The 14498-nt window shown below is 38.6% G+C and overlaps 1 protein-coding gene across 2 annotated transcripts in view; it reads right to left on the bottom strand.

The window, feature by feature from the left end:
• LOC134745887 (E3 ubiquitin-protein ligase Ubr3-like) overlaps positions 1-14498 on the bottom strand; it is a 38911-nt gene that overhangs the window by 7147 nt on the left and 17266 nt on the right. For both annotated transcript variants that reach the window (XM_063679988.1, XM_063679987.1), the window contains exons 2-3: positions 8012-8225; positions 1954-2079 (exon numbers count right to left, since the gene is read on the bottom strand). In XM_063679988.1, coding sequence (XP_063536058.1) covers positions 1954-2079; positions 8012-8225 — 340 coding nt within the window. The remainder of the gene's footprint in view (positions 1-1953; positions 2080-8011; positions 8226-14498) is intronic.

Genomic DNA, 14498 nt, shown 5'->3' with positions numbered 1-14498 from the left:
GGCAATCTACTAAAGAATCATTTTCGGAATAAGTATTATCTAAATCCACCAACGAAGTAAACTCTTAACCTTTTAGACGCCAATTACCGATATATATATGCACCGTAGGTTTGACGCCAAAGACCGATTAATCGGTCATAGACCACAGATCAACATAGACCTACATGCATATGCATATGCTTTTGTGTTTGACATTGCGTCGAAAAGGTTAAAAACATGTGTACTACATCTATAAACAATATCTCGCTATAAGTCTCATGTAAACAACGCATACATTCTACGTCGCTGAAAAGCTCCAGCAAGAGAACAATACTGCAATTTGTCTTTTACAAAATGCATTATACGAGAACAAATCGTGGACACGCTGCGCCGATAACGTTCGATTAGGAATTAGGAGATCGACTGCATGTGTCATATTGGGGTCATAGTTTTTCAAACGTTTTACTTGTCATATTTTTATTCGAATGTGTGACAAACGTGACTTGTGTTGTGAAAGAGCAAAGCAGAGATAAGCTGTTTACCTGACCCCTGCTAACCTTATACATAATGTATCTAAACAGCGCACGTGTTTCGGTTCGAATAGCTATCTCTATGGAATCTGTATCCAGCCGAGAAGGTACATATGTGTTAGAAATGGTTCAGAATGCGTTGCGCATAACACGTGAAAACAATCAAACCCAGTGTTTGAGCGTTATATGTATTGTTTTAAGTTTTTATTGGTACCTCAAACAGCTCGGTTTAGATTAAAAAAAAAAAGAAAACAAAATGGCTATTCTCAATCTCAATAAAATCTCCATGTTTGCACGTTGAACCAGCCTTTGTATCATTTTTTTTAATCCAATAAATTGTGCCGGCCCACGAGGTCGGACACCCAGTCACCAATATAATGTCGACATATACGAATCACAGGATTTCCTAACGCTTCTAATGGCAATAGCTTGCATACTTTTCACTCTCTAATAACTTGTAGTCGAAGTACCTCACAATTAAACACTATCAGTTCTAGCACGGGGAATACTGAATAGCAAGTAAAATTATAAGTTTTCCGCATGGAGTTCTTGATATTTGATAAAATTAGGTAGAGTAGAGTTAGGTTAGAGGGGATTAGAGAGAGGTAGGTAGGTTAGAGTGGTGTCAAACCAATAAAACCGGCCAAGAGCATGTCGGGCCATGCTCAGCAGGGACCGGACCGCTATCCCTTATCGGGGTTTTATAAGGGTATTGCATATGGCTTAACTCACCATACCCTTTGCCAGACGAAACCCTTTGTTTTGGTTTTAAAAACCCTTATATAAAGCTACCACATTTGAGTAATCGGTAGCCCAAATACCCTTACAAAACCCTTATCATCCGCTCACCAACACCTTGCATATTGCTTATAAGGGTTAGCCTTATAAAGGGCTTCCCTTTTAGCATATAAGCGTGCTAATTTAAGTCGTCTACCTTGTTCATAAAGCACACATTACTTCGAATCCGAGCGATCGTCGGCGGCGACGGCGGCGTTCTTTGACTAGACACGTATTTTCTTTCCTTTTCATACACTACCGTAGATATATACTAATCCTGTCTCTTTCACGCAAAGGGAAACCTTTATAAAAAGCGCTTAAAGATAAGGGTAACCCTTATTAAGAGCTAGCCTTATTTTTGGTTAGCTTTTCGGTAAGGGTTAGTCAAAGGTAAGGGTATGAATGGGCTTGCAGTTCAATAGGGAAAGTCTTTCAATGTGTTAGCCGTATTTAAGTGTCGCCCATTGAAAGGGTTTTATCGCGGAAAGGGTTGTCCGGTCCCTGTGCTCAGTGTAGGGTTCCGTAGTTACCCTTCCGTCACAATAGGCTAAACTGTAGCTTAATACTTTGGCCGTCACTATCTATTGATTGATGCTGACTTTACGATCCGGTCCGGTGGAAGGTTGAACAGGGCTGTAATGTTAGTACCTATATTTATGTAAATTACCTGTTCTCTCTAAAGTGCTGGAGTAGCCTGAGTATGAGACGTGGCATCATGGCTTCAGCCACGCACATGAGTTCGGCGGGCGCGGTGCCTGGTCGCGGGCACTTGTTTCCATGGTTGCTGCAGAATCTGTAACACCAAACATTTTTCATTAGTAACTGGTCACTCAAAATGCTTCAAGCGAACGTGTTTTGGTGGTAAGTGCTGACGCTTGTCAGCTTACAACTTTCAGAAATCGCTCTGAATCGTTTTTTCGTGATCAAGGCAGATTTGACTCTATGGCCGTTTGTTGGTACAATACAAACGACCATATTTATGGTGATTAGCACGAGGTAGGTTTCTGCGGCTACGGTAGGCGGGCAGGAGGCGAGCGGGTCTGTTTATACAAATGTGTATTTCCTATACATTTAATTTCATAAATAAACACTATTAGATAGATGGTAGTTGACTAACAGATTAATTACAAGAAAACGCCTGCTGTCTTTCTGTAAAAGACTTTTGGTAACTTAAAACTAATTTTCTATTAAGGTTAAGACCATTTTCTGAAACATTAGATCAATATACTGAACCCTGAAACATTCGTATTTACACATTTAGTGTTTCACTTTTGACGACCTAGAGGCTTTTAGGTAGCAATAAAATTATAAATTATAATTCACGTAGCGTACCTATAATAAAATATAAACATGAGACAAAACTCTTCTTTTTATTAAAACTACGAATATGGACCTCTCGGCACGTGTGTAAAAGCGAGACGGACGATAAACCGAAGGCGTTGGACAGAGCAAGCTGCCGGTTGAACTTGATTTGACATTAGACCTTCGCGGCGGCCTTGAGCATTTCTCGCTGTCTGCTAAAGATATGTAGTCGGCTTATTTGCTAATTCATGTAAATAATAGTTGTTGTCACGGAACCAATTTCAGTTTGTCCTGGAATTTTGGCAGTTGTCAAAACACAATCAGCCGATTAGGAATGATCTTTAAGCCTTTGGATTGTTATGATGATAGGCCACAACATAGGCAAAGAAGTAAATAGGAGGATCTTTCAATCTATGTACATAGTCACCTCAATGGGAATAATTGATGGACTGGCAGCGATATGTGTTTAGAATGTTTAGATAACTTTTTAATACAGTTGCTCAAAAAGTGGTACTTTTTGTGGCTGCGTAGCGTGCGAGAAGCTCAATTTCTCGAACTAGTGCTTTTTACTTTTTAGTTCCAAACTATACTTTCGAAACGCAGTTAAAATGTAATTTAGCTTGAGCAGGTACCAGGGCCTCATGAGTTATGAGGAGGTGTCGTTGACCAACCCGCGCCGGGCCCGCGGCGGCCGCGGCCGGGGCGCGCACGAGTATGAAGGTATCGCGGGCTGCGGCAGCTCGCGTATCGCGGGCTGTATAGGTACTTTTGGTTTTGGTTTGGTTTGGTGGTATGATTCTACTAATGATATATTAATTTATTATTTTTTCGCAATTGTATTAAAAACGTCGTTTACAACACGTGTGAAATGTCTTTTCACACTAGTTGTAAAATGTACTATTTTAACCCTTTACCACTTAGTTTCTTAAGCTGATGATGATGTAGGTACAGTTCAAGTAGGAAGGTTGCATTGCAGGATATTCTCCTTGTGTTTGTTATGAACATTGTTAGAAGGCGCTCACCCCATATTTTCATTTGCTCTTCGTAAATAATATCTGTACAGTTTTCCAAATAGAGATACATCTCTCGAGTTCACGTTCAAAAGCATCTGCAGTTATTAATCTGTCTCACGGAAGTTTTGTTATTAACATCTGCAGCAGTTTAATTATTCTTGTAAGCATCACAATAGTTAATATCCTATATGTAGCCTAATACTACTGATAATTACATGTAGTATGTACCTGGCTTTATACTTTTGATTGTTGTATCTATGGTCATTTTAGTTTTTAGAGAGAACTGTCTGAACTGTCAGATTTGGTGGCAGGCGTGAGCCCGAGGTTATGTTCGATTTGATCTTCTTTGTAATCTTATAATTAATCCTGTATATCAATGTAATAAAAGAAATGTCAAAGCAAGCAGTGGTTTGTGTGCTAAACCCCTTTTACTGAGCATTAAATCTACGGATACTTTCATTCTACATATAGAGACATCTATTTTTGTTGACCTATCAAATATTGGTAGATACTTTTGGCACATAGTCTGATACGCTTATTCTGACGCTGAAGGATTTGCCACACTGGATGCGTTCTGCGGTCAGCGGTCAGGTGAAACCCGCATTATGTATGAACAACATTGATATAGCAACCTTTGAAGTTGAAGTTTGACCTGACCGCTGCCCGCAGAACGCATCCAGTGTGGCAAATCCTTGATTGTACAAGGTACTGATGTAATTGTTATATGCTAATAATTATTTAACTTTTAGTCGACGACAGACAATGCAATTTCAAGGTCCACCAAATTAGATCCGAGTTCGAGGCGAAGGTCGCGACCTACAGTTATTCTAGGTCGCAAGTGTCGCAACGTTTAACCTTGGGGGTTCGATTCGTTATCAACCACTTTTGATATTGTATATTCGAACGACAGAGACAGAATACGAACTTTCGATATTCGACATATGAAACCCATACAAAAAAAAGCCTTAAGAAAAGACACGCAAGGCTTATTTTTTGTATGGTTTTCATAGCGAAATAAACCCTTTTGAAAAGACACTCCTCATTTGCGGTAGGCAGTCAGCCTCCGCTCTCTTCTCAGGAAATGCAGTAATAGACATTTTAGACCCGTAAAACTTGGTTGATCAAATGATCTTAGTACGTTTACGTGATGCCACTAAGTCAAATGTTTTTTTTTTTCTATAGAAGTATTATTAAACAATACAATAGAAAAAATCCCTTCCCATCTCTTGAAATTATTATGAAACTATTAGCGACCCGCCCCGGCTTCGCACATAGTTCAACTAATTTACACAAAATCTTTACAAATTATACATATAAACCTTCCTCTTGGACAACCCCCCTTCCCTTTAATGGGCCCTGACTATCAGTCTGCCGGACGATATATGCCTGTCAGTTGTTCGGAACTGTCAAAATTTTGTTCTAACTGACAGGCCGATATCGGCCGTCGGACTTATAGTCAGTGGGCCCCTTTAAGGCTGTTCCATCGGTTTGCCGCTGTCACTGTCACATTTCGCAAGAAAGAACGGGAAAGATCATGCGCGCCAAGTGTCAATTTTGATCGAATTTTGTTGATTTTTATTTATTTTAAAAACGTTACCTTACAATATCGAAATTCGAAAGCTATGAAATTACTATTTAAGTTAAGATTGTTTTTTCCTCTTTTTTGTTTATAGTATCACATAATAAATAACCGAGCAAAGTTGGATTAAAAGTCCGAGTTAGAGGTTACTTTGGGAATTAATTGTATCGAGCGAAGTGTCATAATTCGTGTATCGGAAGCTATGTTGTTAAAGATAATATAACAAGAACTACATATATTTTTTCCACGTCTACGAATATCAACGCCTCTTAGAAAAACATGATCATATAAGGAGATTTTTTGCCTTCTGGCTCAGGGAACCGCCTTAAGACTTTAGATTCCAAGTAGCAATTTATGTTTTCATATTCATATTATCAGGTTAACTAGCAACAGCAATTGTTTGCCAAATATTATTAACGTTTATTTAGCTCGATGAAATAAATGGGTAGGTGCTTAAACGTCTGTTTACCGGGGAGGTAAGTAGGTGGGTACCTACTTACCTCCCCGTTACCTCATCGTCACAATTGCCTGACAATTTATAACCTAATCTTATAGCGAGTTGCCGTTAGCAACAATACCAACAATGTACTGAATGTACCTATTTACTTAGCAATGGCACATCATAATAACGACTGTTTATTACAGTATTTACATGGGGCATGGCACACTGCGTCCGATTCGCACGTCGAGCGAGCGAGCGGAATGTCGCTATAATACGCGCATAACGTTGTCCCGCTCCAACTTCCAAATAGATAAGTACTTTCAATAGGAAATAATCCATACGTTTAAATAATTGCATCATAAATGAAGCCATGCTAAAGGCCGTAACACACCATCGCACAGCACCTTGGAGCAGTTCAAGGAATAGGTAGTACTGGCGTGGGCTTCCACACTATCGCACCGTACCGTCAAAACGGTGCGATCCTACCTTACAGATTGCCGCACACGTGCGCCAGTGTTGCCAAGTGTCCCATATTTCCATGTTTTTCATTTTTTTGTACCACGCCAGTACTACCTATTCCTAGAACTGCTCTAAGGTCGCGGTGCGGTGCGGTGCGATGGTGTGTTACAGCCTTAAAGACACGCGACCGTATATCTCTTATGCTTATGACTCATACAAGACTCCTTCATCTTTGCTTGTGTTGCGAGTGTGACCTACCAACAGAGTAGGAAGTATGACCAATATGGAAGCACATCAATAACCAATCCCGGTGACCACAGAGTCAACGCCATATTAATATCGTGTAGGCGATCCTGTTTGTGCCCGTAGAGTGGGTCACGGCGAACCGATGATAAAGCGATATTGAAGAAATAAGTCACAAAGACCTACCGCGAACAGTAATAATTATATCCGCAAACATAAATAGACTTTCCGACATCGCTCGAATATGCAAGAGACAACTCAACGTCATATTTAAGATCCTTTGAACGGCCTTTGCCTTTGTCTTAATTGTGACGCCAATCTCTCCACAGGATTACTGAAAATGATTTTATTTTCCAGATGTTAAATGACACTTCGAGAGCCCATTCGATTACGTTACGAGATCTAAATTCGAGTGAATATCTGCTTATACATAAAGAAATATCAATTCATCTACGTACAGTCTCATAAATTACAATATTTCAATGTTTTGATGCGAGTTTTATAATCACTGAATCAGTGTTTTGTCATGTGTCATCTTATGACTAACCGCGCCAGTGACTGGATTTTCGACGGTACAGTCGAAGGCAAAAATATCGATCCAGACAAATGGCTCAAAAATATGTAAACACGACTTTATTGTCTAAGGTGTAAGTGCGTACACATATTTTTGAAACTTTGGGAATGTATATATATTTATGCCCTTGACTGTACATATTATTATGGTGAGGTGAGGTGACCGTAACATCGTCCATACAGCTAAATAATCATTCATAAACCTTATTGCAAACACTTAAGGTCCGCCTATGGTAAGTAAAGTGTTAATGTTAGTACAAATTGTGAAGATGCATTGAATAACTTTAGTAAATGACCAGTCATTTTACATATTCACTGCGCATTGTGGCATCGACAGACCGCATTGCGCAGATATTTGCAGTGATGAAGTCACCCGCGCATAAACTAGTATCGGATTATAACTATTTTGTCAACTGGCAGGCGGCCATTTTTGCGACCACGAGGGACTGTTTACGATAGAATGTCTAGTGAAAAATATCAAGCCCTGCGGTGCAGTTTTGTACGGTACTATTACAGAATGTCTATATTCATTCATTGTCTATTAACAGATTAACACCGATGTTTGACAGCTAATAACGTTATTCAACTCGAACGTATAAGTTGCATGACGCGTTGTTTTTCTCGCTCATTATTTTATTCATTAACTACCTGATATAATATAGCTAACTAAGACTGCCTTTCCACTGAGAGGGCGAAGAGGAGTGGAGATGAGAGGAATGTTGATTCAATAGTATTGGTTATCCACATCATTTCTCTGCTCTGCTAGATTACAACCAATGCTATTGGTTGATTGATGCCTCTCATCTTGGTTCGTCTCCGCCTCAGTGAGAAAGAAATCTAACATCTAACTGAACCATCCGTTGTAATGCCGCTTCTAGGTATGTACCTATATAATGATAATAATGGGGGATGATAACAGCAAAGCAGTTGACGTTGCATATAGTCTTGCGCTTCTGTAAGATTCAGGGGCCCTGTTGGAAACTATAAGAGAATTGATGCTCCAACATAGCATTGCCAAAATTAATTGAGATGGAGACAGAGGATCTTTGTCAGATGAGCCACACGCGGCAGATGGACATGCAGGGCGAGATGCCCGTGTCTACTGTACGCTCACCCGTCCTCCTTCATGACGGAGTTGTCGCCGCAGTCGCACGCGCCGCCGGCCTGCGACAGGAACATGTTGAAGTCGTGCGTGGAGTGGTCGCCGCGGTGGAAGCACTCGCGGCAGATGGACATGCAGGGGGAGATGCCGCACGTGCGGCAGCGGTACGCGACGACGCGGGGGATCCACACGAGGCCGCATTTGTCGTGCTTGTCGTAGCTGCGAACTGTTGACAAGCAAACAAATTTTTGGTTAGATTTGGTTACAATAACAAGTAAAGTAGGGAAAAGGAACATTTTTAAAATTAAACAATCTTGCGCGATCAATATACGCGATATAATCCGTTTTCATAGTTTTATTTCATGAGTAACTATCGCGGTAACACAAGACAATATTATAAACAATCTTGCGTCAAAAGACCTTGGCAAGACTGATGAAAATTAGAATTACTATTAGGCACCTTTCATAACATTGAACTACCAATTTCACGGCAGTTTTTATTCACTTTTCGTTGAGTTTTTACAATGATACATGAAAATGTATCACATCTAAAACAGTGTGAAAGTGCTCTTGTTTATACAACCCGTTTGTTTATATTCTTTATCACTCCTCGTTTATCTGACTTAAGTTAAGCCTCGTTATGTTTATGTACAAAAAACGAAACAATTGTAATACATTCAACGCAAATGACGCGGCGAGAACAAACGTGTAATAGTCAGTTTTTGTACAGTCGTATTTAATTTTTCTTTCTAACAAACACTAATGCCATAATGACAGATAGGAACAAACGTACATCTACAGCTTGTTAGAGTTGACAGACGTTAATGAATAACGGCATTAGTCTATCTATATCATGCACAAACAGCAACTGACAAGGATCATCACAGTGGTCAGTTCGTCGTCTCATCTAATGGACTCTCTTTCGGACCTTCATGAATACAGTTGCGACAGATAATCTATCATATTGCCATTTTTATGCAGGCATTCATTCGAAATTTCGTGAAATTAGACTTTATATCATATAAACAATGATTGTATCATCATTACGTCCCATATACACCGTGTTATTTTTGATTTCCGTTAATTTTAAGGGGAGATTCTTCAGGTTAAATAAAGTTAATTTCTCTAAGAAACTAGTATTTTAACTCTTACAGTTTTTGAGATATTCAATAAATAAATTTAATTTCTGAGCCTGTGTAAAAGATTCTTCATTGCCTTCAAATTTTATTTACTTTTTAAGTTTCGTCAGTAAAGAGTTTACAAGAAGGTTACTGAGTTGAGTTAGTTTGACAATTGCGACATTACCTACTTTTCTTTCATTATGTGTCACACTAACTTTTACGTAACTCTAAAGGACCTTTTACAATGTAATATTCATTTATTTTGTATGAAAAAGGAAAAAAAATATTTTCTTCGAATTTTACAAAAAGCGATATACCAGGTAGCTTCTATTAATGTACCAAGCAACGTGTCGAATTTAACGAAAAAAAAAACACGGTGTATACACATAATATATATATATATATATATATAATTACGTCTCACTGCACGTGGCAACAGGCAGCCACGTTAGCACAATGCGGATTGGGGACTTCACACACACCAATTAATGTATGTTATTCAATTTCTTATTTGAAACCACTCAAAAGCGAATCTTACCAACAATAAAACCTAGATGGATCGATGTTTCGCCCTCGTTAGCCTCTGGTTTGAAAATTAAATCGAATCATTACATTATATTGTAAATTTCATCGAAATTGCTAAAGCTGATTTTGAGAAATTACCGAAAAAATTAAGCCAATGTATCTGAAATAATATGATAGATTATTTGCCGCTACTGTACCTTCAAAAGGTTCATGACTACCTTATTGCAATTGTCAGATAAGAGTGTTGCTATGAAGGTCCGAAAGAGAGGACTAGGAGGATAAAATGAGGTGAGAAAAATAATGGATGATGGTACCAACAAAACTTCTCAAAAAGCTAAAGCAGTTGTTCCTTATTGTTCTCCGCAGCAGTCCATTATAAAATAAGGTATATAGGTTCAATAGTTCCGACTGTACATTAGTGAGATCTTGATAACCGCTACTCTATTAGCGGCATACTCCATTAGATTCACAAGTACCGATCAATCACGTACCACAGACAATTGATCAAAATTAATACGAGCGGTGATTGATCGTAATTACTAACAACATCTTCTCTGGCCAATAGTGGACTTTATGTATAGGCAATAAGGTTTACTAAATGTCAGTTAACAGTGTGCACGATGGTGCTTCAGTTCGAAGCCCGAGCGGTCATACGGTCTAAGCACAATTCGATATTCGACTGTACCGATAAACATTACGAGACATGGCCATGATAAAAGACATCTCGAGAAGCAGGACACAGATGAATCTATACAAAGATGAGCCATTATTAAGATAAGTTAGATTGAGCCCCAGTTGGTACTGGGGCTAGCAGTACAGTTGAAGTTGAGTTCGTAAATAAGTATGCATTTTTTCACTCGACTGTACCACTACCACCTGGCATCTAATACAAAGTCAAAGACAGGTCATACTTTCGATAACTGTTAAATTAGCGATTTCACAAGATCACGATTGTATCATAATCGTCGACACTGTTAGTGTTACTGTTACCTAATAATTCTAACAAAACAATAAGCACAGTAAACTGGGGTTACTTTGTTCCGTGGGGTAACATTAATCATCGATTTTAAAACTATAAGGAATTCGTTTCTGAACGCTTTTGTCATCTATTTCTGTTAAGCATGCCAACCTGAACCACATCATAAAATGCGCTTCGCGTTCAACAATAAACTCCCTATTCCTCAAAAATCGATGATAAATCCCGGCGAATCAAGATAACCCCATTTTACGGTAAACTTTATAGCAAGAATATAAGCTCCACCGAAGGTCAGTTAAGAGCGTTGCTATTAGTAATGATTGTAAATTCGGACTCTGAATCTGCATCAGTTAATAATAGAGTTGATTAAACTCATAAACTGACGGTGACTCATAAATTAAACTACAATATTTCACGCGTACTCACTGACCTTCAGTAGGCCTTATATCATGGCAAGAAGGTTTACAAATTGTCAGTTACCCTGCATAGAACATTTGTGTTCGCTAAATATCCATTTAGAAATAATAAATCAATGAAACGGTCTCATCAGCGGGATACTTTGATCGCTAATTTGCCGAAATGATTCAGTCATGTTTACAAACTGTGCAGCACGGAAATGCACGGCTATTAGAAAGCGAGAAATGCGTTGCGAGTTAATTATGTCCGCTGCAATTAGTTGCAGCTGGATCCTTAATTGTGTTGCACCTACGTCGGCTACGTCTTTTTTCCTAAGAAAATTGAGTCCTTAAAGGGGCCCACTGACTATCAGTCCGCAGGACGATATCGGCCTGTCAGTTAGAACAAAAATTTGACAGTTCCGAACAACCGACAGGCCGATATCGTCCGGCGGACTGATAGTCAGTGGGCCCCTTAAAATCCATATCCATACTAATATTATAAATGCGAAAGTCTGTCTGTCTGTGTGTTCCCTCTTCACGCTTAAATCGCTGAATCGATTTAGATGAAATTTGGCATAGAGATAGGTTGAGTCCCTGAGAAGGACATAGGATTGTTTTTATCCCGAAAATCATCCCTTAAGAAAGTAAAAAGCGGGGTGGAATTGAGATAATTAACGAAGTGTCTGCTGATTTGTGTGCATAATATGCTCAAATTTAGATTGCTATGAAAATTTTTCCAGGCGCTATTCTTACTCTAGCTGCGGTTACTAAGTCCACGAAGACGAAGTCGCGGGCAAAAGCTAGTCAAAATATATAATTGATTTACTGCACATTGCACATTACCTGTGTCTGATTATTAGCATACAAACAAAGTTAGATATTCTTTTTACAAGCTTTTATTTAACTTGCAATGTACCTATGTAAGTATGTATGTAACATGTTTGTAAGGGTCAAATCTTGCAAGTTAAATTTGACCCACGTCCCGGTTTCCGATGAAGCTGAAAATTTGCATACATATGTAAATCGGGTGACAATGCAATATTATGGTACCATCGAGTTGATCTGATGCTGGAGACAGGTGTTGGCCATAGGAACTCTGTGATAAAACAACGCAACCTAATTGTGTTTGGGGTTTTTGGAATAGTCTCGATGAGTATTAGTTGCCTGTGGAAAGAAAAGTACAGTCAGCGATAAAAGCTTGTACCAGAAATGAAAATTTTGCCAAAAACTTATTCATCAGTTACATTACTAGTTTATATTAATTAGTTTAGTTTAGTTTAGAATAGTAAAATTTAATATAGATTAGAATGTATAAATTAGATTAATACAATAATTATTCTTTATGTAATGGGTTGATACCTAAATAAATAACATTTTTATTTATTATTTATTATTTATAGTGTTACGTCTCAATAAGGAGAGGTGGGTCGTGGTCGTGGGTCAAGGCTGAAATGTTCAATTTTCTATTAGGTATACAGAGCGAACTTTATGTAATTGTGTATAGTGCATTAGTTCGTTACTTAAATAATTGATATTGTTAGATTAGTCGGACCATGCTAACTCTGCATGGCATGTTAATGATAAAGTGTATTGTCATCATTTATGTGTAATTTCTATGGAAATAATTATGTTTATAATGACGCTCCCTCGATCTGTTTTGTTTAAATCGATGCAAAGTTAGCTTAGACGGACTCTATATCATTACATAATCATTGTGCACGAGACAAAGTGATAAAAAATCGATTCGTAAATTTGATACATCGATCTCTGTAGATTACCAAAGAGAAAAATAGAGTTGTGTGAATAAACATTTTGTGATCGCGTTTTCCGCATACATATTTCTGTATTCGAACGTGCCACACACAAGTATTGCACCCATGCGCCAGATTCGCGGTGGCGATGGCGAGGCGATGACCACGAAACCGCCGCGTCATAGTGTATAATTACTATCTTCGTCCAATACCGCTTGTGACGTTCGATCTCAATCAGAAACTTAATTGAGAGATCACTAGTCCGACCACGTTCATCTGGTCTGATAGGTGGTCGTGTGAAAAGTTATATGTACAGTCGCCATCAGATATATCGGAGCGGCTCAGGCGCTCACAATATCTGGACACGCCTCTATTGTCAGGGCGTTAGAGTGCGTGTTCAGATATTGTGAACACCTCGGCCGCTCCGATATATCTGATGGCGACTGTACAGTCAGCTTCAAATGTAGCGTATCAGACTATGCGGCTTTACATGTACACGACATTGAACAGTCAAAAATTTGCTAAACTAATTTAAGTAGCCTGCAATGCAACAGACCAAAACTTTCAGTGAAATTGTTCGGTTTTGTTTTAATAATATAATTATTTATCAATTAAAGTTATAAGACACTGACCATGACCCTTCAAAATTTGTAACAAGTTCACTTTAGATCAAGCAACACACAACTAGCAATCAGCAGAGTTTTAGAGCACAAAATAAGTTCTAAAATTAGACGCAAACACGCATTTGGAGTAGGTTCAAAACGTAAATTAAGATGATAGTAGAATCTGTGTCATCTACGTTATCTGGCAAGCTTTCATTTTCATCGATCGCTATTCTAGATATTCTGGATTTTTAATAGCTTGTGGCTAGATTTGAATATACATACTTACCGTTGTCCACATGGTTGTCCACATTGTTAACTGACAATTGACAATTTGTAAAACGTATTACATTTACCGATGGTCAGTCAGGAGTGTTTATGTTAGCAGGTAGGTAGTTATACAGAAACACAGTCCAGGAATCTTATAAAATTTATTGACCGAGCGTCAGCGAAGGTCTCCGTTTAAGCTTGGCGTGGCTTGGCCAAAATGCTTTCGTATGTCCGGATGTTCTCCTGTGCAGGTCACATTTTTCAACCGGTTCTCGTGAAATTTTGTGAGTAGGTTCGATAGTTAGATATAATTCTGCAGTCGTTTCATTTGTTGGTAAATAAAGGGCTTCATCACCAGTAGGATCTATGGCGCTTAAGACCATTGTAAGTTCGCTGTGATAATGACTCAATGAAGTAAGTATTTTACATTGTTTAAGTACGCGAGGTCTACAGCTCACACATCAGTCACTAGTAATATCATTCGTTAATTACCACGAAAAAACACGTAGGTAAACAATTTGATACTGCATTTATATGTAAACATTTTCAATCGTTAGGACGGATCGTTATCGTTACTGCGGAAATTGATCTGGAAAACATCAGGCGAAATGCGGATTTCTCACGAATTTGGCGTAAACGTTATGTTTTCTTCAATACAAAGTTACGAAATCCAAACTTTGGTTGCAGCGCTGAAGAAGATAAAATCAATTTTGCTCTTTTGTAGGTAAACGAGAGAGTAGGTGAAGTCTAGAAATAATATCAACATGTCCTGAACTTTCAGCTGACTATACCAGCTTCTCTACCAAAGTATGTAATAAAAAAAATTCCTGTCCTAAAGCCAGGGACCTGTAAAACC

Source organism: Cydia strobilella, chromosome 12 (genome assembly GCF_947568885.1).
Source record: "Cydia strobilella chromosome 12, ilCydStro3.1, whole genome shotgun sequence".
Lineage (NCBI taxonomy): Eukaryota > Metazoa > Arthropoda > Insecta > Lepidoptera > Tortricidae > Cydia > Cydia strobilella.
The sequence above is the reverse complement of the archived record's forward strand: the minus strand, read 5'-3'. Positions and strand labels throughout refer to the sequence as shown.